The 24,360-nt window shown below is 39.0% G+C and overlaps 1 protein-coding gene across 1 annotated transcript in view; it reads right to left on the reverse strand.

The window, feature by feature from the left end:
- cmah (cytidine monophospho-N-acetylneuraminic acid hydroxylase) overlaps positions 1-16,243 on the reverse strand; it is a 37,903-nt gene extending 21,660 nt beyond the window's left edge. Inside the window, exons 1-4 of the mRNA XM_049567427.1 lie at positions 16,171-16,243; positions 6,460-6,562; positions 6,277-6,368; positions 4,591-4,700 (exon numbers count right to left, since the gene is read on the reverse strand). Coding sequence (XP_049423384.1) covers positions 4,591-4,700; positions 6,277-6,368; positions 6,460-6,562; positions 16,171-16,243 — 378 coding nt within the window. The remainder of the gene's footprint in view (positions 1-4,590; positions 4,701-6,276; positions 6,369-6,459; positions 6,563-16,170) is intronic.
- Positions 16,244-24,360: the final 8,117 nt, after the last annotated feature.

A 24,360-nucleotide genomic window follows, 5' to 3' on the forward strand; every position in this document is an offset into this window, starting at 1 on the left:
ACAGATCTGACAATCCTAATGAACTCTGAATAGAGGTGGCCTCTGTGAAGACACATCACTTCTGATGTGACAGAGTGTCAGCTCTTTACAAATAGTAATGAATTTGATATATGTCATCAGTATTGTGTTGTCACTATAAAGATAAAGATAAGTGTTAAGTTTGTTTGTGTTAAGCTTTTCTGCTACAATTCTTAAATGTCTCAAGACTAAATGTCAAAATTCAAACTTTAATTTTCTGAATTATTTATTTTCATAGATTTTCATTAGAATTACTTTGTTTTAATGTACATTGTTATACTGCATGTTACACTTTTTAAGGTGATGGTGGCTGTGGTCTAGGAGGTAGAGTGAGTCATCCACTAATTGGAAGATCAGAGGTTTGATCCGTAGCTCCTCCAGTCTGCATGTCCAGGTATCCTTGGACAAAATACTGAACTGGGATTCAGGCAGTATAGATTCTGAATGTCTTTAAACCTCAGTAAATTTTAAGTGAAAACAATATGTAGAACTGGTACTTAGAAACATTGCGCACAACTCAAAATCTCAAGATAATGTTGGGTGCACAGTTGCAATAAAGACCAAACAAACAAACAAACAAAACAACAGCACTCACTGATCCATCTTCTTTTGTATTTTAATTTAAGTTTTATGAGAATGGCCCTAGGGCCCTGAAACTTCTGGCATGGAGGCTAAGGAAGCAACAGGCAGAGAGTTCCATATTTGAAATTAGAGACCCTAGAACTAAAAAAGTGTGCCACAAATTAGAGGACATACAACACATTTTTGAAAACTACTACAGAGAACTATACAGGGAACCAAATACAACTAGTCCTCAGGAAATAAATACATTTCTAGAATCACTAGATCTACCCTCCATAGGTGAAGAACAGAATAAAGCCCTAATGGCAGATATCACAAAAGAGGAAACAGAAAAGGCGATTTCTAAGTTGAAGGCCAATAAAGCGCCGGGAACGGATGGTTTCCCATCCGAATGGTATAAGGCCTTTAAAGAGCAAATAGTGCCTATACTTTTGGACTGCTTTAACCACACACTTAAAGAAGGGGATCCACCAAGAACATGGAGGGAACCAATAATTTCAGTTATTCATAAGGAGGGGAAGGATAAAAAAGAATGTAGTGCATATAGACCAATTTCTGTACTGAATATTGATTATAAGCTGTACGCATCAATACTGGCTAAAAGACTAGAACATATAATACCAGACCTAGTGGATCCAGATCAAACAGGCTTCGTGCGTCATAGACAGACGCAAGACAATATTAGACGGGTGCTGCACGTACTTGATCATGTGACTAAGGGGAATAACAGAGCTGTAGCACTCAGTCTAGATGCTGAAAAGGTGTTTGACTCGGTTCGCTGGGAGTACTTATATCTGACGCTGAGAAGGTTTGGATTTAAAGATGACTCGATTAGATGTTTTAAAACACTATACTCCTCTCCAGATGCCAGAATAAAAATTAACGGACATCACATCAGCCCATTGAGCTGGAGCGAGGCTTCCGTCAAGGCTGTCCTCTCCGTCCAGCTCTTTTCTCGCTATTTATCGAACCCTTAGCACAGTCAATTAGGGATGACCCGGCAATAAAAGGAATAATGGTCAGTGGCTTGGAGCAAAAGATTTGCCTATATGCGGATGACGTGTTATTGCTTATAACAGCGCCAGAGGTCAGCATCCCTAGACTGATGTCTACACTGAAAAACTTTGGAACCTATTCTGGATATAAATTAAATGTGCAAAAAACCCAAATTTTATGTTATAATTACACTCCTCAGAAAGACATGCCAAATAAATTTGATTTTAAATGGAATTCATCTGAAATTAAGTACCTGGGGATTCGAATACCTAAAGATCTATCTATGATGTCGGTTTGGTGTGTCAGGGCCTTAAAGTGGGAAGAAGCAGCAGGTCTGTCAGGCAGCTGAGTAAAGTGGAGCCTGAAGAGGAAGCACCGGTTACAGGCAGATTCGCTACAGGGGCGAGGAAATAAAACCTCAACAGCCAATCAGAGTGATCTCTCTCACCGACAAGCTCCACTGCCGATTCAACATGCTCAATCGGCTGAAAAGCCGCCGACTCCGACACCGACACCGAAATGCCAATGGTGCGGGACACACCACAAATACTAGGGCGATAGACGCTCACCGACGGCCTGACTTTGAGCGACAGCCAACCGTCGGCTTGGTGTGTCAGGGCCTTGAAGTGCTGGCTCTCCCTGCCTCACCCTCTCTAACGTCAGTTGCCAGCTGAACTTCATCTGATCTCTAATATGAAAGCAGTTGACATGAATAAGGTATAGAAAAATACTGATGGGAAAGCCAAGAACAAGCGAAAAACACAGAGACAGACTAACTCCTTTCTAGATATTGGAGGTGTGTACTCGTTTTCAAGTTATATGGATTAATAGAACAATCAAGTTGTTTTACAAAAACCTTAAATAATTAGTGTCAAATTGCTTTTTTCCGTTGTTGGAAAGTCCGTCATTTTTTCGCCAGGTGGGTGACCTAGGATGACCAGATGTCCCAAAAAATTCGGGACAGTCCCAAAATCCAAGCCGTTGTCCCGAATCCCGAATCCTGCCCTAATTGTCCCGAAAACGACACTAGAGCATAGTCTGGATTAGTTATTGCCTGATAAAACATTAAAAACTGATCATGGTGGTTGAGTCGTCCTGCAGCTCCAGCCGGCTGCACATTGGCTGCAGCAGTTCCTACATGAATTATGGGTGTTGTAGTTTGAAGAAGAGAAGAGAGCGCAAGTTGCAGCTGCGAGGACAGGGAAAGCGCAGGCAGCCATGAGAAGTGACAGGACGCTTTGTTGCACTTTCAAAATAAAAGCAAGTGAGTTAGAGATTTCAAATATTTTTCTCCTTCCCAGTATAATATTTTGGTGGGACAAATGCGCCTGTCTCCAATATCAGAGGGGACACATCCCCTCCAGTTCCTACGCCCTTGCTATTGTATAATCTGATGGTCTTGCACGTTCGTTTTCTGTCCACAATTAAAATACAAAAGAAGATGGATCAGTGAGTGCCTTTGTTTTGGTAGTTTAAGTGAAAACAATATCCCAATCCCCTATCCCCCAGTTTGGAGACAGTTTTGATTCTGTATTTGGCAGTCAAAACTGGTTAGACTGGTTGCATGATCCATCACGCCCCTCAATTTGCATTTCAGAGCATCAGCTTCTCTTTCACCAGCTTGTCTCATTACATGGCCTTGAATAAGTATATGCACATTTAATACCTTGTGTGGTATTCAAGACACATCCTCATCCCAACTTGTCAAATACCATCGCTTTGTCAATGAACCTAAATGTCAAAATAGGACTTGTGGCCTCCTGTGTCAGTTTTGGATGCTTGATGATTTTTACATGTATTGTGTCTTTTCATTTAAAATATCTGGGACTTTATAGCTTCTTATTTGATGCTAGTTGTTGGCAGCATCAGAAATAGTCGCATTACATACTGCTGTGAAGAGTGAGTCTGCGTGTCTTTGTCAGAGGGCAACATCCACTGACAGAGCGTTGGTCTTTGACAAGTTCAGTTGTTGCCGGCAGCATGAGAAACGGTATCTGATAACAACATTATTGACAAAGTGTCAGTGTTTAATGAGCTGGAGTGAGAATGGGCTGGCAGCCACCAGTGTGTCAATAGTTTTGTGAGGGTTACTTTTAAAACAAACTCCACCACAGATTACTGAATACATGCGCTAAAATGTAATTTGTAACATGTCCCATTAGATTACTTAAGCTATGTAACATATTCTAAGTACTTTGAACTACTTTTGGAATACTTCACAATTGTCTTGCCGAATTCATTTCTCTGGGTCTCAGCTGTGCGCTTGACTGGAGACGTAACCACTCAGAAGATGGGCGGGTACTTTCTATTGCTCTACGTTTGTACATTTTAAACAGAAAACACATTTTATATTGTGATATTTATTAAAATTGCATACAAACAGCAGGTAGGATGTTATTAGCGATGGTCATTTACCAGAAACTGTAGTTCCCTGGTGATCCCCTCCGGTAAGCTGACACTTTATTCAGGTTTTTTGCAGTTACATGAGGAGGTGTTGTATCGATAATTCCTCATTTCAACTTCATAAATCAGCCGTTTGCTGCGCTTTCAAAGCGAGCAACAGGAATAAATAGAAACAGGGTGTTGGACAAAAGTTCAGCTCAATACAGCAGCGCTGCGTTGTTCGCAGCCAGTTAGGACATTCCAATAGAAAACAATGGAATCAAACTGATGTTCAGTTGCTTGGACACAGTGTTAAAGCAAATGAAACAAAACAAATAAATTAATCCCTTCAAATAATCTATTGTCAAAGACAGTAACTGTTTTCTGAATGCTATCAATTCAAAGTGTAACAGAATACAGTTTCACATATTTTGTATTCTAAATAAGTAACTTAGTAACTTCTATTACCCAACCCTGTGTGTGAATAGGTGGATGTGGCATGTAGTCTAAAAGCTCTTTGACTGGTCAGAAGACTAAAAAGCCACTATATAAATGCAAGTCCATTACCATTTACTAATAAAAAGTAGACTGTGTGAACAGCAGGATACATACTTTCACTTCTCCTTCCTGGAGCTCCTGAGGCTCTCGAGGGTCAGCCAGCCAGGGGTCCATGGGGCTTAACTCGACCAACTGAAGCCCCCCATCATCCAACATCTCTACCTCTGTATGTGACATAACATACATGCTCAGAAGTCAGTCACATTGTTTTGAATGTTTTTAAGAAGGTAATTATATTTTGGCTCACAGATGCCGACTCACTGAGCTTTAAAAACTCACACAGTTCCCGAATTTATCAAAAATGCACCCTCCTCACGCTGTGAAGAAGCAGGAAATACTCCAACTAAACAACTCCTCAGCAAAAATCAACTAGAATTATCACCTTGTGGTTGTTTACCTCCACCTACCAGTAAAGTTGCAGTTTACTTGCTTGTCTGTCCAAAATGCAAATTTGCATTGCATTGGAAGGGAAGGCATGACCTGCCCTACTCTCACTGGGAGCGGCTAGTAGTCATTGCTGTGGGAGTGGGATTGCTTTGGGTTTAGGTAAGAATGTCAGAGTAAGTCAAAGGTAAGAGTAAGGCAAAGAAGGGTGGGTTATGTCTTTGCTTCCAAGGAAACACAAATTCACATCCAGAGGTGTATGTAGCCATGACAGTAGACAGTGGTTCATATATAGATGTTGCTGGACAGCAGCTACAAATTCTAAAACGTGGATGCTTCAAGCACATTTTCAACCTGACAGCACAGAAGATCTATACAATCAGCACAGTTTCAAGAGGAACACCCAAGATTAGTGTCACCAATTCAGTATCTGACCTTCTGTTCCTGAATTGTGGTGTTAAATAATGCCCAGAGGTGTTGTTTTTTTTTTTTTTTTTGCAGAGCATTATTATGTCACAGTGAACTTGTAGGTGAAGATTCTCAGTCATCCAGATCATGGTAATCAGAAGCGCTATATCGTAGGCAACTGGACTTGCTTGCATTTCTTGAAGACGTTTCGCCTCTCATCCAAGACGCTTCTTCACTTCTAAATGACTGGTACAGAGCCTTAAAGCCTGCAATCCTGTACCAGTCCTCTAGAACTGAAGAAGCGTCTTGGATGAGAGGTGAAACGTCTTCAAGAAACGCAAGCAAGTCCAGTTGCCTACGATATAGCACTTACAATGTCACAGTGAAGTTGACCCTTGACCTATTGGGTATAAAATGTCATCACTTCATTGTTATATCCTGCTAAATATCAGTGTGAAATTTAGTCATTATTAGCATACAAATTCTTGAGTTGTGACCAAAAACATGTCTTGTGAGGTCACAGTAACCTTTAGCCACCAAAATCAGTTAATTCCTGAGTCCAAGTGGACGTTTGGGCCAAATTTGAAGAAAGTCCCCTGAGACATTCCTGAGATAGTGCCTTTATGTGTTAACTGGAAAACATAACCCCTTCGACTGTAAAAAAAAAAAAAAAAAAAAAAGAAAAAGAAATGGACATGGCCATCGTGATGCCACCCATTGATTTGTGAACTCTTGTTATGAGGCCTCAAGTTCGGTATTTTGGCCCTTGCCATCTTGGTTTTTTGGAGCCAGAAGGGACTGTATTTTCTAAACTTAGTTTGAGTTGTAAACCCTTACAGTAACCCAATCAAAAATCTTTGTTGTCAGGAGTTGTGAAATATAGGCTAGATCACACGTAAATATATTTATTAGAGACTCAAACAAAGTATTAACACAAACTGAACTTACCAAGCTCATCCTGCAGGAAGCTGTCTGGTGGATTCACATATGTCATTGTTGACACGTTTAACTTCCAGTTGTGTTTAGTGCATTTAACAGTCCTGTGGAAACAGAGCAGCATCTCAGCTGTAATTAACATTTCTATTAAAACATCATCATCCCTGCTGCGTGCTTCTGCCAGAGGGATCTCACCTGCCATCCAGGTCTTCGATGTCTTTGATGAAAAGCCCTCCCTGATGTTTGCATTGGTTCTTGCATGCCTTCAGGTTATTGTTGCTCTTGTATATGATGTAACCTATTGAGTGGTAAAAACACATGCAGGGATTTATTTCCTTCATACATCCATGTCTCTGTGTGTTCTTCACAGTCCACCATTTAATCTACACAGTTCTCGTGAGTGCTGATCCTAACTTGAGTAGTCTGTCTAGTTAGTCTGTTTTAAGGCTATATAATGTACCATTTGTATAATAAATTGTTGTTTATTAAATAGCGATGATGTGAGGGTGATGAAGGAGACTCTGCTGACACCATCTTACTTGTATATAGAAAAGGTTTATTACAAGAAGTACAGCATCAAATCAAGCATCTAGATTGCCTGAGAGAGTGTTTGAAGCCAATATGAACTGCTCTGAAAAACAGCTCCAAGTACCCTGCCTATATAGGGATTGGTTGTTTTTGTGAACTTTGAGACAAAATGTGACAGGTGACAGAAAGACAATCGAGATGGAATCCAACCTTTCATCTTACTTATCTATCCTTGACCTAGGCCATAATAAATCTTGACCTGGGCCCCTAACTGATCATAACAGACCCAGGCCATCACATAAAATGTGGCACGTCAGATTACAGACTACACAGAGTCTCGAAAAATAAAAGAGTAATACATACATACTTGCAGTTTTGACAAAAATAACAGTTCCTCCTACAGTGCTGCCTACAGCATAACCTTAACAAAATAGCAACTTTATGGAGTGCGAGAGCGAAAACCTGTCAGGCAGCTATCTTTCCTGAAATGTCCATCAAACAATCTAGACAGGAAAGATTCTCTCACGGTCCCTCTGCCTTAGGCGACCACATATACTACTCCAGACCAGTTTAAAAAGGAGGAATTTTAACATTTTATGTAGGGATATGACTTAAACAAATACATGTGGAAACCTCAGTAAATAAAATCATAAAATGTCCAAATTCAGGCTGGTCGACCCATCGCACCTTCCAGTGGACCTTTCCCTGCCTAGCACCAATATCCCTAAACACCTGAGAAAAAAAGAAAACATCTGAGGTCCCAGTGTATCCCAATAGCAGAAACCATCATTCTTCAAACAATTAAAATAAAGAAAATATTATAAAATTTAAGTATTACTCATGCAGTAAAAGAAAACTCAAAAACTAAGTCAAACTATTATATCTTACTAAGATTAACACTACCATATAATCATCCTCTATCAATATCACAGATTACAATATAATAGAACAAGATCCAAAAATATATGTAAGAGAAGACATAAAAATGTATCACACTGCAACTCCTCAGCAGCGTCGACTCTCAATGTAGTGTTGATTGTGTTTTAATTCTGGACATTTTTATCACAAAGTTCTTGTTCAGGGCCCTCCAGTCCATTTTATTGTCCATATTTGAGTATCTGAATCCCTTCAGAACGTCGGGGTCCCTGAACAACCAACCACCCTCAGGGTGGTCTTCCCCCAATATCGTCCTAGGAGGAAAGAAAAGAAAATACCAACCAGTATCCTTGGAAAGACAGCCGATGCAAATTAATTAAAACATCAAATGCAGATTAACACCTTATACATAGATGTGAAATTCACAATATCATACTTTCACAGTATTACAAATTATAAGTCACATTTCCATTTCCCCCCTTTAATCATACCGCTCCATAGTAAGAAACTACTACATAACAAAATAATAGATGTTAAGACTATAATATAATTAAACATTCAAAATGGATATTTCTCCACCAGTTCACCTTCTATCACCACTTCCTTGTCAACGTCTGTGTCAGTCCTATGTAATAATGGCATCTGAACATGATCTCCAGGCATCACAACTCCAATCCATCTCAATATCATAGCCTTTGCAAAGGTCAATAGCAGCGTACGAAAAGAAAACATCAGACATAATGATAGAAAAACTGCTCCCAAGATCTGAACCAACACTGCTCCCAACGGTCCTAATTTCTCCTGCAGCCAAGCATTCCCAGACCATCCAGATCCTTCCGATGAGCCAAATGCATCCCTTATATTCTTCAGTGCATCTATGACACTAGTCATCTTGTCAGAACTATCAGGAATCAAAGTATAACAAGCATCCCCAGTTAAGTTCAAAGCCGAAATTCCCTATAGTCACGTTACCAGGCAAAATTTGGTTCTGCAGCATCACAGTTCTGCTCTGTTTGCGATGTGGCACATAAAAAGTTACTTCACACAAGTCATCAATAGCCTCATGTTTACGCTTACCCACGTTCATCATATAGTTGTTACAATCTGAGATTCCCATAAACATTCCATGCCTATTATGAGTATCATTTGAACAAAAACAATCTTTAGCCCTTACAGATTTCACTTCCATTGCATCAGGGACCGCTGTCATCATATTTCCTACTGATCAAGTAAATTCACATATGATAATTCCCTCAACCAAGAACAATTAAGTCTAGGTTTGAACAGATTCACTGATAAAGCCATTACTGTATCTTCTGCTAATTGCTGCTTATACAACAGCCACTATAATGCATAAGATTGGCATACAGTAGTTAGTGGTTCTGATACCCTCTCTAAAATTGAAAGCCATGTGCCTGGTGATGGACCTTTCACCACACATGGACTGTTCATTCTCCTAACCGATCTTACAAAATGAGTTAACTGCTGAAATCATAAATTCCTTCCTGCCCATGGGTCTGCGATTTGTAACACCTAGGAATCAAATCCATATGCCTTCCACTTAGTGTCTCTCTTCTGTAATGCATGGTGATGGTCAGTCATGTCTTCTGATGTCCTGTCTAAGTCAAAAAACTCATCTTTCACATCTGAAACAGTCATCTCAGCTGTCAAAGATTAATCTGCATCATTCTCTTTCACCATCTGTTTCTTAAGTTCAAAAATCTCCTTACTACTGTTCACACCAGCTCTATCTTTAACATAGGATTCTGAGTTACATTTACTATCTCCTTAAATTTCAAAAATATCCTATCAGGTGTCTGCGTTACATTTACAAATTTCATAGGCACCTGAGATGTTGTCACTGTTTTATTGGCAAAGGTTGCCCTTGTCACAACCTCACTTGTAAATTTCCAGAAGTGACAAAAGTAGAACACCATCGCTGTTGTATCATTTAAACACACGCACTGTTTGCTTTATCCCCTTCAAAGTCGTAGCTAGAGTAGTAGCCTGATTCCTATTTTCAGGTGATTATACCCCAAAGAAAACATACTGATTATATTATATCCCATTTCTACCAATACGTCCCCCTAACTCCTACACACTGGAGCTTTAATCCATTATTTAGATGTTCATTAATCAATCGCTTATCGAGGCTTTTAAACCTGGACTTCCATGACCCTGTCTTAGAAGTATTTTACTGATGTACATGTGGTAAAGACTTAATGGTAAAGGAAAATGTTGTTTTGTTTTTTTTTTAAACCGAATGAATACATGAATAAACATCTCTGTTAAATGCCAGAATAATATAAACACAAGCTGAACAGCTGTCACTAACAAACCTCTCAGTCTCTCGGACTAAATCGGCTACAGTTACTGCTTACTCCTGTGAGTGTGAGCCTTCTGCTAACATTAGCTGCTGTTAGCTGCTGAACAAGAGGCTATCATTGTGTAATGGCATTAGCTCTTTGACTCAGACTGTGTGTGTGACTGAGTTCGGTGTCAAAAGAGTCTGTCGCTTTACAGTAGCTCGTTCTTTAGCTCCTGGGTGGAATTTTATTAATTATATTGCATCTAACCCATTCTGACTATCTTAACCCCAGAATGATCTTGATCACCTATCTCTGACTCCTAACTCACCAAAACTGGATAATGCAGGTTCTGCTGATTCATCATCTGTTTTAATGAACTCTCACACTGTTTGCTCCATGGTCATTCCAGTTATTATTAATAATAGGCTAGGTTTGAGTGCTCCCCAAGCATGCACTGTTAACAATGACAACCTAGTCAGACCTACTATTCATCGTCAGCCTGCCTATCATCTTCCACCTATCTGTTCCTCTGTTAAAATGTGTCTCTTAAATGTCAGATCCTTGTCCAACAAGTCCTACATCTGTCATGATTTCATTTTATCAAATAATATCGATTTCTTTATGATCACCGAGACTTGGCTTAGCCCAGAGGACAATGTTCCTCTTAATGAAACCTCCCCTTCTAATTTCTCTTATTTTATCCAACCAAGACCAGCAAGGAGAGGTGGAGGCCTCGCTGTATTCTCCAAGAATGTCCATAAATAATCTCCCATCTCCTTTGGAAATTTTACCACCTTTGAAATCTTTAGTTTTGTAATTAACAGTAAAAACCCAGTACCCCCAAAACTGAATTCTGGCTTTATTACAGAATTTTCTGAACTTCTGTCCCTCATCACTCAGCGCTTTAACAATATTATTATACTTGGAGATTTTTACATCCACGTCTGTTGCCCATATTAAGAAAACCATGCAATCTTATTTCATGCACCTAAGAAACATTTCTCAAATTAGATCATTTTTATCTTTCCATGACCTCAACAAAATTGTAAATGCCCTTGTGTCCTCCCACTTAGACTACTTCAACGCCCTCTACACTTGTCTTAGCCAGAATTATCTCCACTGTCTGCAGTTGGTGCAAAACGCTGCTGCCAGACTGATCACCAGTTCAATGAGACTTGAGCACATAACTCCAGTTTTAGCTGCACTGTGCTCCTCTTTTGCTCATCGAGCCTCTCCTGCACCTCCTCTTTTCTTTGCCTGTCAGAAACATACGTGGATATTCTTTTATGCAGAGTAGCCATATATGTAACATAAGCTCACATTTCATCTTCCAAAAGGGCCATGCTTGGACCCTTTCCACTTGTGCGCAAACAAGGTGTTGGCATCTGTCTTCCCGTAACCAACTCATGAGGTGTCATATGCAAATCACGCAGCTCACTCCAGCGACACAGCATTAGCACCAGCGGAAGTGCTGCTATCCAATTTAGACCTGTGTGTTGGCAGATTTTAACAATGCGATTTTTGAAAACACCATTCAATTTTTTCACAAATCTCTTGGCTTTGCGGATGATAGACTGCCCCAAGACCCTGTTTAATTCCCAGTTTTTTTGCAAAATCAATTTCACTGTTTTATCCACGAACTCTTCCCCATTGTCCCTAGGATACCTGATCTGGAAGAGCCTACCTGCTTATGACCTCTCTACACAAAAACTTGGCAACAGACTGAGCATCCTTCCGCTTGGTTGGACAAGCCTCAGGCCATCGCGAAAATCTGTCCACAACAACTAACATATACCTCTAACCTCCAACTGGTTTTATCATGTCAACAAAGTCCACACCTAGCTCATGCATAGGACCCCTCGGAGTTGGAATGTGACCAGGAGGAACCATCACACCCCTCCGAACATTGTTTTTCAGACAGATAGTGCACCTGCCTATGACATAAACAAACTGTTCAAGCAAATATGGTGCCCAAAAACCATACTCCTTCATAATCTTTCTCCTTACTTCCCCCCTTGCAACATGAGCTAACCCATGTGCTTCCTGAATCATTAGACCTAACAGGTCTGGAGGTGCTACAGCCCCTCATGATTTCTCCATAGGCCAGTAGAATCTTGGGTGGCACCTCGGTCTAGCCACAACCGTTTATCCATTTCAGTTGCAGCTTCCTGCATCAAAATCACATCCCTCAGCGTAATTTTATCTTCCAAGTTCACTTCATGAGTAACCAGAAGAACTTTGCTCAATTTGTCTGCTCCTGTGACGGCTTTCTTTGCAGCTTCATCAGTCGCTTCATTCCCTTGCATAACCTTTGACACATCTATTTTATGTGTTGGACATTCAGCTATTGCTATTTCTTTAGGCTTCATCATAGCATGCAACAGTTTCATTATTTGAATGTGATGCTGTATTGGAGAACCATCTGTTCTCTTAAACCCTCGGTTCTTCCACACTGATCCAAATAAGTGACACACATTATGTGCATATGCGGAGTCACGTTTTTCCCTTCTTTTGATCAGCTTTATAAGTGGACACAAGCACCTGCATTATTTTAATTACATCTGAGTTAAGGGTCCCCTCCACTGGCCATGGTTGGTCAATTTCAGGCCAGCGCTTATACCATTTCTCCGATATCTTCGCAATGCCCTTAACTAAAGGATTATTCTTCTGTACTACATCAACAGGAGTAATTACTTTTGGAATTTTAGTGTCCTTTCTCTGCATTGTAATGGCTCCCCTATGTTTCCTTATTGTAATTAAGACTAATTCTAAGACTAAGACGAATTAAAAGTTATGTAAATTCTTTATACACCACTGATTTACCACAGTCAGTAAAATGACAAATGAAATAGATTTGCCAACTTCAAAGGAATCAAAAAAACTTACTAATATCACAACACTAAGTCCACGTATAATATCAACTAAACACACAAATAATCTATGAAATTTTAAGTAAAATTCCCTCAAATATCCTGCAAATAGAAGGGAAAATCCAATCCTATATAAAGGCTCATAAAGGTCACATACTCCCACAAGGGATAAACTACCACCAAATGTGTTTGCAGCAAGACAATTATCTAATTATCACTCAATGCTCACACCCTTTCACCTTAAGATTATCAAAATAATCTCAATATTGAATCCCTAATGCGGCTCGGATCAAAATAAACCATACACAGACAATGAAACTCACATCTGCAACTCTCCACAGTATTTAACCAAATAATTATCTTCCGTTAATTAATTAAATGCATCGACTGGTCAGTCTGTTGCCAAGCCCGTTCTAAATGACTACAGCATATAGTATCTCATGTATATGTAGACAGATGGATGTATTCTATCAACCCCAAATTAAGAAATATTCTTATAATAACCTAGTATAAGTAAAAGCAAACTAAAAGCATATCAACAATAATAGCTATAAATGAGTGTACACACATTCATTTAAACGCAGGTTTTTTTTTTGTTAAAAGAATTTGTGGGCAAAACAGCACTAGCCTTGATCAGACTGGATTCAGGAGCTGCCCACGCTGTCGTCAGCAAACCTCAATCCGTGTGACAAACTGGCCAGCCTTTTCATCTGCGCTTTGGAAGTTCCCAATTCAGACGCACTCCATCTCCTCTGACTCCTCCCCAAACTCTCACACACCATAGGTGGATAAGGGAAGAAAAAAAGAAAACAGACAAGAGTTCAGTTTCTTATGAACCCACTAGGTCCTTATAAACAATGCAACAAATAATTCAGTGTGATTCACGCCTATTATCTGCCAACACTTAGGTCATTCTATCTACAACAGAGGTTTTCCTCCTTCAAACTACACCTATTAACCAATACTCAATTATAATTACATACAATACATTATCAATTTAGAAAGTTTTAGTTTGTTTTACTCTAATAACATCTTAAATCTTCCAGTAGTATATCATTACCCACAGGCTGTACTTCTTAATGCTCTTTTTACTTTTAAATTAATTTGAATATCCTAAAAACTGTCAAACTATCAGAATCAAAGCATAATGATCTAACATTTTTCTTTCTTTCTTTTTTTTTTTTTTACTTGTACCTTACAAAGAGAAAAGGGAAGGGAGCACCCTCAGCACTCCCCCCATTAGAAAGATCAATCTTATTTGCGTTCTATATGGGGTGTCCCCCCTTGCTCCACCTCTTAAATTTAGCAAGAACTTCCAGTATATTCTAGTTCTCAGAGAGTGAACATCTCGCCCAGTCTCCTAAAGATCAGATAAACTCCACATAAGAAAGTACAAAGTCTGACACAAAGAACACACACACACCCACCGGCTGGAGCACACACACACTCACACACAGACTCACTGAAAATATTCTCACTGATCTTCACACTTCTCTTCAAAATCATAAACATCCTTCTTGGGGCTCATACGTTGTTAACAGATTCAAAAACCATCCCCCCTAAAGAGGCTCATAACTTTTATCAAAGTCCCCCTCAAAGGCTCATAAGTTTTAGTCAATATTTATAAAGTCCTCTTTTTTGAGGCTCATATGTTTTAACACTAAAGGACAAAATATCTTTCCTTATGAATTACTAAATCTCCTGTTCTCAACCACAACCTATATATGCCTGTTCAATATGAAATCTATCACAGTTCCTTTTTCCTATTTTCCTTTTTCTTTATTCTTTCTAAATTTATGCTGCCTTATGAGGTGTAAAATATTCAGTGAGAGGCTGTATCAAAACATTGTTCGTCAACGAATGTTAAGAGTGAGAACGTACAATTGAATTTTTCATTCTACACCTCCAGTTCCCTGAACTGACCTGAAATTCACCTAGTGATATCCCAGGATTTTAGGCCCATCTAAAATCGCCTCCTTGAGGGCTTTTGTCCTAATCTTATTCCTATTTCTCTTTATTTCTCCATTATCTCTTTACTTTTCCTTTGTCTTCTCTATTTCCTTAATCTTTACCTTTAACCTTATCTCTTTTACCTTATGTCCAATTTCCCTTGGGCCTAGGGTTGTTACTGTCCTTTTTTGTTTTTAGCCAAATTCCGACTGTTTCTCAAAGCAAATTTTCACGCAGTGACTAATATACACATATCTTACCCAGTCTTCATTAATCTTGCATGGTGTTATTTAGCACACCTTATCGTTACTTATTATGCTATTCTACTTCTTATTATTACTTCATCTTTTTATTCTTCTTTCCTTAGTTTACTTCAAAGTTTATTCTCTTTACTTATTTTACATTAATGTTTATTCTCTATCTTTCCTAAGACAGACTATTTCTTACATTAATGTTTATCCTCTGTCTTTCCTAAGATAGGCTACTCCCCCCTTTTGCTCTGTACACAGCGCAATCAAAAACAAATTTAGAAGGAGAAACACCCCAAACACCTACACATCATGGCACACACACACACAAATGATTTGTTACAGTGTGACCAAACAGCAAACGCATAACAGCCCTGAAAGAGCGAACCAGCACTCAATCACGTGAGACGCTCACCGTATTTGCAGGCCTGGTGCGGGAGCAGATGCACTGAAGCTGTCGGCGACGCTGCAGGCCACAACACGTCCGGAGTTCGTGACACCAAAATTGTTCATTCTTCTTCTCATCCTCATCCTCATCCTCATCCTGTTCGTGACACCAAAATTGTTGTTTATTAAATAGCGATGATGTGAGGGTGATGAAGGAGACTCCGCTGACACCATCTTCCTTGTATATAGAAAAGGTTTATTACAAGAAGTACAGCATCAAATCAAGCATCTAGATTGCCTGAGAGAGTGTTTGAAGCCAATATGAACTGCTCTGAAAAACAGCTCCAAGTACCCTGCCTATATAGGGATTGGTTGTTTTTGTGAACTTTGAGACAAAATGTGACAGGTGACAGAAAGACAATCGAGATGGAATCCAACCTTTCATCTTACTTATCTATCCTTGACCTAGGCCATAATAAATCTTGACCTGGGCCCCTAACTGATCATAACAGACCTCATCACATAACATGTGGCACGTCAGATACTACAAAATAAACATGTCTAAAGTGCCCTCAAAAACACGCAGAACTTAGTTCCCTCTTCAGTGGCGAGAATGCGCTGTATGTGCCCTTTTTTTTCTTTTCGCCCTTGCCCTTCAAAGAGTCTGTGCACGCCACTGCCTGCCCTGTCTTATGGATGAGCTTCGACCAAATAGCCAGCAAATGGGCAGTAGATCACCAGCTGCAGGGACTTTCCTGGGGGACCCCAAGGCATTCTCCAGGAATCTGGGCACAGACACCATCAGCTTCATGCCAGCAGTATGGTACACACTGAACATACCTGACCATGGGTGTACTGCACCATTGCATATTTGGCAGACTATTTCCTTTGCATCTCACTTAGGTTCAGTTCAGAGTTTAATTGTCTATGGATCCTTCACAGAGCCTGCTTCTCAGTTTGTGGACTTCCATATTAAGCCTTTGGCCCAACGACTGCCATCATATAATGCCGCTGAAGAAAAAGAAATAGAGAAGGAAAGAAAAAAATCAAGCGAAAAATGGCACAAGGAACTGACACCTGAAGAGCTTCAAGTGATAGGAGGAGAAAGATGAGATAGCCTAAATACAAAAAGACAACAAAATGGGCTACTGTCCTATACTGTACTGTACTACTCGGTTCAGTCCACTAAGCCTGGGTGAGTACAAAACTTTCACCAAAAGTTGTCGAATCCGGTCGGTTTTAATGCACTTCGCGGAGGCAGACAACATTATTTATTTAACTGATAATTAGCCGTGTAATAAGCAGGATAATGTATAATGAGCCGGTGAATACTGGGAAAATAACTCCCGACCGGCTCATTATACATTATCCCTTTCATATATTATTGTTCAGACTTAGATATTTGACCCTACTTGTATGTGCCCCTGTATCAAGGGGCCTAGCTTGTCCCCCCAGAAACTGGCCTAGAACCGCCACTGGCAGAGAGAAGCCAGAGAAGAGCAAAGAGTCAAAATAATGGAAAAAGTATCATATGCAGAAGCACAGAAGAAAGTAAGGGGAACAGGAGCAAACAGTGTGATGATGTTTAATGTGGTGGGTCAAAGAAGTGCAGCATAATGGGAAAGAAGCATATCAGGGAGTATGTTCAAACACATGCCAAAGTACCTGAAAAAAGTAGTTGTAGCCATCAGTGTGTAGTCAACGATTCCATATTGGTAGTGAATAAAGTAGATTTTGTAGCATTCATCTGTCATAAAAACAAAAGAATTGACGTGCTCGACTCACCGTTTGAAAAATCACAGGGTGGCGACCCAAAACTCACAAACTAAATAAATCCAAATGTCAGCACTCACAAATATCATATATATCAGTCTTTTAATAACGCACAGCAGTATCACAAACGGACGCGTTTCAGCACTTGGCTTTCCTCAGCGTTAATTCATCAGTCATACCATCAACATTGCAGCTCAGTTGAAAAAGAAAAGTAACAGAATCAAGACCATTGTGGAGGCTGCAGGAAGATTCCTTGATATAAAAGAAATTAAAGCAGACAGATACATCAACTACTGACAATGACAGAGAATGGTCAGGACGACTGTTAAATTGTTATGTATGGTACTCTACATATTATAGAGGAATGCAAGGAGTCTTATAGCCAATGGACAAGAATTCAAAATATATATATATGAGTTGGAAAATGTGATATGGGTACAAGAAACTTGGTTACGACCTCATTTAGATTTTGTGATACCAGGATTTAGTTCTATAAGACATGATAGAGCTAACAATCAAAATGGTGGAAGGTGTGCTACATTTCTCAAAAATGGGTTGGCTTACAGAAAAATTGATTCCACTGATGATGTAGAGTGTATTATAGTAGAAATTTGCTGTCCAAGGAGTGAAGGAAATATCAAATTGATAAAAGGATCAGATAATGTGGTCAATGCTTGTGAATGGCATATAAAGGAAGAATCAAATGTAGGAAGTGATCATTTCCCAGTGCTCGCCATAATAAATGAAAATGCATGTATACAAGAAGGGGTTACAATTACCAGATGGTGTTTTAGTAAAGCTTATTAAACATTTAGAGCACATTGTAAGGAATCAGCTCAGTTGCTAACATTAGAGGGAAATATAGAGGAATGCACAAATCAAGTGACAGAACATATTATCAATGCTGCAAATATGAGTATACCAAAAAGAATTACACATGGTGGGAAAAAAGTAGTTCCTTGGTGGAATGAGGAGTGTAGTAAGGCTGTAAAACAAAGCATTTAGAGTTCTGAGGAAAAATATGACACAAGAAAATCTTATTGATTACCAAAGGAAAAGGGCAGTGGCACGTAGAGTAATTAACCCATAAGAACCCAGACCAATTTCTCCTTAAAGGAAAATTATGGGGGACATAAAACAGACTAAATAGACCACATAGAACATATTTCTGACATTTTTTTCAAAATACCACCCCTCACTGTCAGAGATCTGTAATGTTACATATATGTCACATTGGGCGTTAAGAACCTGGATAATTTATCCATCAAGGGTAATTATGGGGGATATAAAATAGACTAAATAGACCATATAGAACACATTTCTGACATTTTTCTCAAAATAACACTCATTAGTGTCAAAGATCTCAAATAAATGGTAAATGTCAGCACTCTTTGAAATATCATATATCAGCCTTAGTCTTTTCGGTTTGATAACAAAGCTTTGTCATTTGCGTTTCCACAGTATCATAACTTTACCTCTTGGGTTAATAACAAAATCTTTAACAACAGATTTATTTCACAATACAAACATTTGCAGCTCAAATTGAATTAAAAAACAGAATCAAGACCTCATCATATTGGAGGCTGCAGGAAGATTCCTTGATATAAAAGAAATTAAAGCACAGTCTTTTGGTCATGTTTTTCTGACAGAGAATGGATTCTAACTTTGACCTCTTTGGTTTAACACAACATTTTCTTTTCATATTTGTTTTACACATATTATAGAATACATGCAAAAATTTATAGCCAATGGACAAAATAAAATATATACTACTGGGTAGTTGGATGCTGTCCAGGGTTCATCTTTGGTTGAGACCTCATCTAAATTTTGTGATTGGACTGCAGTCTGAATGATAGAGCTAACAATCAAAATGGTGACTTGTCATTCTCCATTTCTTTGTTGCTGGGAAAAATTGATTCCACTGATCATCTGAGTGTATTATAGTAGAAATTTGCTGTCTCCCTGAAGGAAATATCAAATTGATAAATTTCAGTGCATCCTGAACACTGTTGAAATGTTTATCCATAATTGCAGATAAAATTAAATTACAATTTTCAATTATTCTTTAATGCACACAACAGTTTTTATTATTTATTTATTTTCATTACAGACAAAATGATACTATGGTAGAAGAATTATTGGATGAAAGGTCTGTGTGTATTCACTGATGGGTAAAAGGCACATATGGATTTTGTTAATAATTGGATTCATATGATGTGATTTTTTGTTTACATTTGTTTTAATATGCTTTGAATTGAACAATATAAAATGTATTAACTAAATATCATTGAAAAGTTAAGTTAACTGAGCAGATTTTCTTATTGCACAATAGGTTTTCCATGACAATTTTAAGGTTAAAGGTCCGATGTGACATATTTGTCACAACGATATTTACCTGACTTGTTTTATATCAATTTGTTCATGAAATGTGTTCATAACAGGTTAAATGTAATAAAGGACTTGTTATGTAAGCATTACAATTCTTAAATGGTTTGAATCTTACCTTTGGCAACCAAAAACAAGCTTTTTAAATTTTGCTAGCTCTGCCCCTAGTGGTAACCTGGCACACAGACATCTTGGAAATGTTGTTGTGGGAAGACCAAATCACATGACCTGTCACATGATCCACCAGGATGTTAAGTATGTGTCACTCTGGGACTTCATGAGTTAAAGTCAAGGAGAAAGCTGTTCATGGAATTTTCCAGAACATTTAAAGGATGTGTGGCACCTGTGTCACAGTGGGTTCTTATGGGTTAAGTATACCAAAAGGTAGACATGGAGAGATTTTTGTTCCACTGTTGGTAGAGGAGTTAAGTTAGGGGATGTGTGGTCAATGTTTGAACAAATGAGTGGGAAAAGAAAGTCAGTTAGAATTCCAGCATTGGTGGGTGGAGAGAAAATGGCAGTGTCAGACAAGGAGAAGGCAGATGTATTAGGAAAGGCATTTGCTGCAGTTCATCGTGGATCACCTAGATGATATTCACAGACAACAGAAAGAGTGTGTACTTAGAGAAAATGTGAATGTGAGGGAGAAAAGAGAGACTGATAGGACAACTTTAGATATGGAGTTCACAATGTCAGAACTCAAAATAGTCTTAAATCATACTGGATATACAGCTCCAGGACAAGATCATTTATGTTATGCAATGTTCCGTCAACTTCCCGAGGAATCATTAAACTTAGTGTTGAGACTTTTTAATAAAATATGGAGGGAGGGAGAAATGCCAAATAGCTGGATAGAGCAATAATTCTACCACTCAACAAGCCAGGGACAGATCCTGCTAAAAGTGGTAATTATAGACCAATAGCATTAACATCTCACTTATGTAAATGGATGGAAAAGATAATAGTTCACAGGTTGTCATATGCTCTGGAACAGAGAGGGTTATTAAGTAATAATCAGAATGGATTTAGAAAAGGGAGGTCCACAATAGATGCTTTAGTTAGAGTGACTAATGAGGTTGAGAAGACATTGGAAATGAAAGAAAGAATGATAGTAGTGTATTTTGATATAGAGAAAGCATATGATTCTATGTGGCGGGAAGGTTTGCTTATCAAATTAAGTAAAATGGGAATTGGAGGCAGAATATACAACTGGATTATGGACTTTTTAACAGGAAGGAGGTTTAAAGTCAAGGTTGGAGCAGAGGTATCCAAGGATTTTGAAATAGTAAATGGTATTCCTCAGGGAAGTGCAATTAGTCCATTGTTATTTAACATAATGATAAATAATATCCTCAACGCATTCAGTTCAAAGTCCTTCTCCTCACCTTCAAAGCCCTCCATAACCAGGCCCCATCTTACCTCACTGACCTGTTGCACCGTCACACCCCCTCCCGCAGTCTCCGCTCCTCTGATGCAAATCTCCTCTCTCTACCACACAGGACCAAGCACAAAACCTGGGGTGACAAAGCCTTCTCCACTGCTGCCCTCTCTCTCTGGAACTCTCTCCCCCAACACATCCGTAACTGTACAGACTTAAACTCCTTCAGATCTTTGGTCAAAACCCACCTGTTCAGGCTTGCATTCAATCCCAATTTTTTCTCTTAACTGTGTTTTACTGCTCTTATGTTGTTTTTATCTTGTTTTTTTTTTTTGTTTTTGTAAAGTGTGTTTGAGTGTTTTGAAAAGCGCTATACAAATTAAATGTGTTATTATTATTATTATTATTATTATTATTATTATTATTATTACATATTTGCAAATTTAGATGGATGAATAAAATCAGCGTTATATGCGGATGATGGGGCAATTTGGATGAGGGAAAGAAATGTACCTTATGTGATAGAAAATATAAGGAAAGCAATAGAGAAGGTAGAGAAATGGTCTTATGACTGGAGGTTTAAATTGTTAATCAGCAAGAGTTGTTACATGCTGTTTACAAGAAAGCGTAATATTGGTTCTAATGAGTTAACATTATATGGGCAGCCTATGGAGATAGGAGATGAATTTAAATATTTGGGGCTCTGGCTTGATAATAAATATACATGGAGTCTCTGCACTACACATCCTCCATAGGCAGCATTATGCTCTCCCCCACAGTTACATTTCATCTTGACATCTTTATCACATTGTCCATACTCCTGTGGTCCTCCGCATCTTGCACAGCATAGCATCCGAGTGGTCTTGGAATATACTCTCTCACATTGTAGTCCATGTATCCTATTTGCACTACATTTGGGAGAATTTCCTCGAGGTGCAGTATCACCGACATGGTTTCCTTTCAGTGAGCCATCTCTCTACTCTTCGAATCTCCTTTTTAACATCCTCCATTAACATACTCAGCAGTACTCCTGAAACAACTCCTCTAAACTTTGCCATAGCACCCGGAATATGAGCTTTCATACATTTCATACATATGGCTAATTGCAATCAGGGGCAAACTGCACTCAGCTGCCAAACTTTGTGGGCGTGTAGCGCAATATCCTTTGTGAATAGGACGTTAAGACGGAGCAAACTGTGGGTGCAAGTGAAGTGCAATTCAAGGTGCTGTCAGCGGCCGCAGTTCATTCTTTCTGAATTCGGCCCTCAGAGTACAGTTTATGCAATCCACCAAAGGTTTTCAATCCAACACTCACTCACTCCGTCCCTCTTCTGCCTCCGTCCTCTCTGACAAGCTAACTGATCCTTCCGCAAACATGACTGTCGTGGTCCTCACAGTGCTGTCAATGTGTGAGAGGGATCTGTGCAGGAAATAGATAACTGTGTCATCCACCGTGATGCCTGGTTGATAGGCAAATTGCAGGGGGTTCAGCTTTGTGCTCACCAGGGGTCAAAGGTGGTTAAGTATAAGCCTCCACCTCAAGAGGCACTCATACTTTCCAGGAGCCTCAGATAATAATCTCTACTGCCTCTAACACTGAAATAGAAGAAAATAGCATTTCAGAAACCTGTTAATTACCTTATTTATACTGCAGGTCTGCTAGAGGGACAGGGACAGTACGGGATAGTAAAGTGGACATCATCAAGGAGGTTTAAATAAATCTGACATAAGTTACCATGGAAACTTACCCTGCTAGACTGGTCCAGTCCTGAGGCCTGTACTATGAAGCAAGTTCAACATACCCAGGATATCTTTTTATTATCTGGCTTCACTAACCCTCACTCAGCTGTATGGATAACCAGTATCACAAAGCTGCTTATCAACAATCTCAGTCAACTCTGGGTTTTCTATATAGCCACAAGTGCATTCATGTGAAAGAGGCAGGGTTGTTAATTATGAGCAACATCATTAGAGCCATTAATAAAGCACTTGTGATAGTGATGAAACAGTGATACTAATTACCTGCAGGGATGTTCCATTTTAGGAAACAGCAAAAAGTCATAATTATCAGAGTGAAATGTAAACGATAGCTTATAATCTCACAACAGAACAGGAAGATGTAGAAACACTAGATATCCTCCTGAGATGCTGTGTCCTCAATAAGGACATCACAGTTTGGGTTTACTTGACTGTATACTTCATTCTACTTAAAGCAGCTGTGCGGAACTTTCCGTTTTCATTGATTATAGTGCCCCTTTGGTCGAAGCGGTATGACACCCACAGCCTGGTGTCATAAAATTACGACTGCAGCCTTCAGCTTCATTCGTAAAATCTCGACTGCAACCGGCAATTACTGCATGCATTTGTTTTGGAGAGCAAGAGGAAAATCATAAATGTTCTGGTGTAGCTCTGAATTTCTTATAAACTGAGGACAACTGCCTGCTGTATATTCGTGTTCATGGTCACAGTCACAGATAATTTTGTGGTGTTTGTTGTAATGTTACTAGACAACAGCGGTTCACATCAGCTAACTTTACATTTAGCTCGCTTACAACTTCCATGTCGTCATATATTGAAGTGAAACAACGTCTAACAAGTTGCGTCATATTCTCTAAATAAAAACAAAAATTGCATACCTGTCGATTAGGAAAAGGGCCAACTCGGGATCAGTTTTAAAACCTTTCAAATCTCTCAGCTCTCTCCACTTGGTGAACGCCCGACCGAGGTTTACACGCGTTTGGGCTCGAGCCCTATCACTGTCCCGTTTAGCCTTCTTCTGTTCTTCTTCTTTCTTCTTTCTTCTTCTTCTTCTTTTAGATGGTTTTCCTTCTTTATCCAGAAAGAAGAAGAAAATCCGCACACTGAATTAGAGCTCCCAGTAAGTTTTTAATGATTAAAAAAGCAACGTTTCGACCCAAACGGTCTTCCTCAGGCAACTTCAAAAGAATAAATGAAAAGGCAGGTGGCAGGTATACATATAGGCTAAGAGCCAGGTGTCATCCCACCCACGTCATCTGTCAATCAAACAATCAGACAGTCGTTCAAGTGAGCCATATATAGGCATATGATGGCTACTTAGTATGCACAAAGGATTTGCTTATCAATAAGTGCAAAGAATACAGATATACAAAATAAATAAATTGTTATTGAGGAAACACATAGTACAAAAGAGACAACTTTACTATTAGACAAGAAACTTTTTAGAATATTTTAGTAAATATTTTAAGATATTCTATAATTTTGTAGATACAAACAAAACAAACAAACATGGGATTACAGTTCTAAAAAAAGAGTACAGTTTTAAACAGGAACACTGCTTGGAGAATAACAACACCAAATACCAGTTCACAAAAAGGGCCTAATGTCAAAATCCTCATTAAGGCCATTAGGTG

The sequence above is a fragment of the Epinephelus fuscoguttatus genome, linkage group LG22 (genome assembly GCF_011397635.1).
Source record: "Epinephelus fuscoguttatus linkage group LG22, E.fuscoguttatus.final_Chr_v1".
Taxonomy (NCBI): Eukaryota; Metazoa; Chordata; class Actinopteri; order Perciformes; family Serranidae; genus Epinephelus; species Epinephelus fuscoguttatus.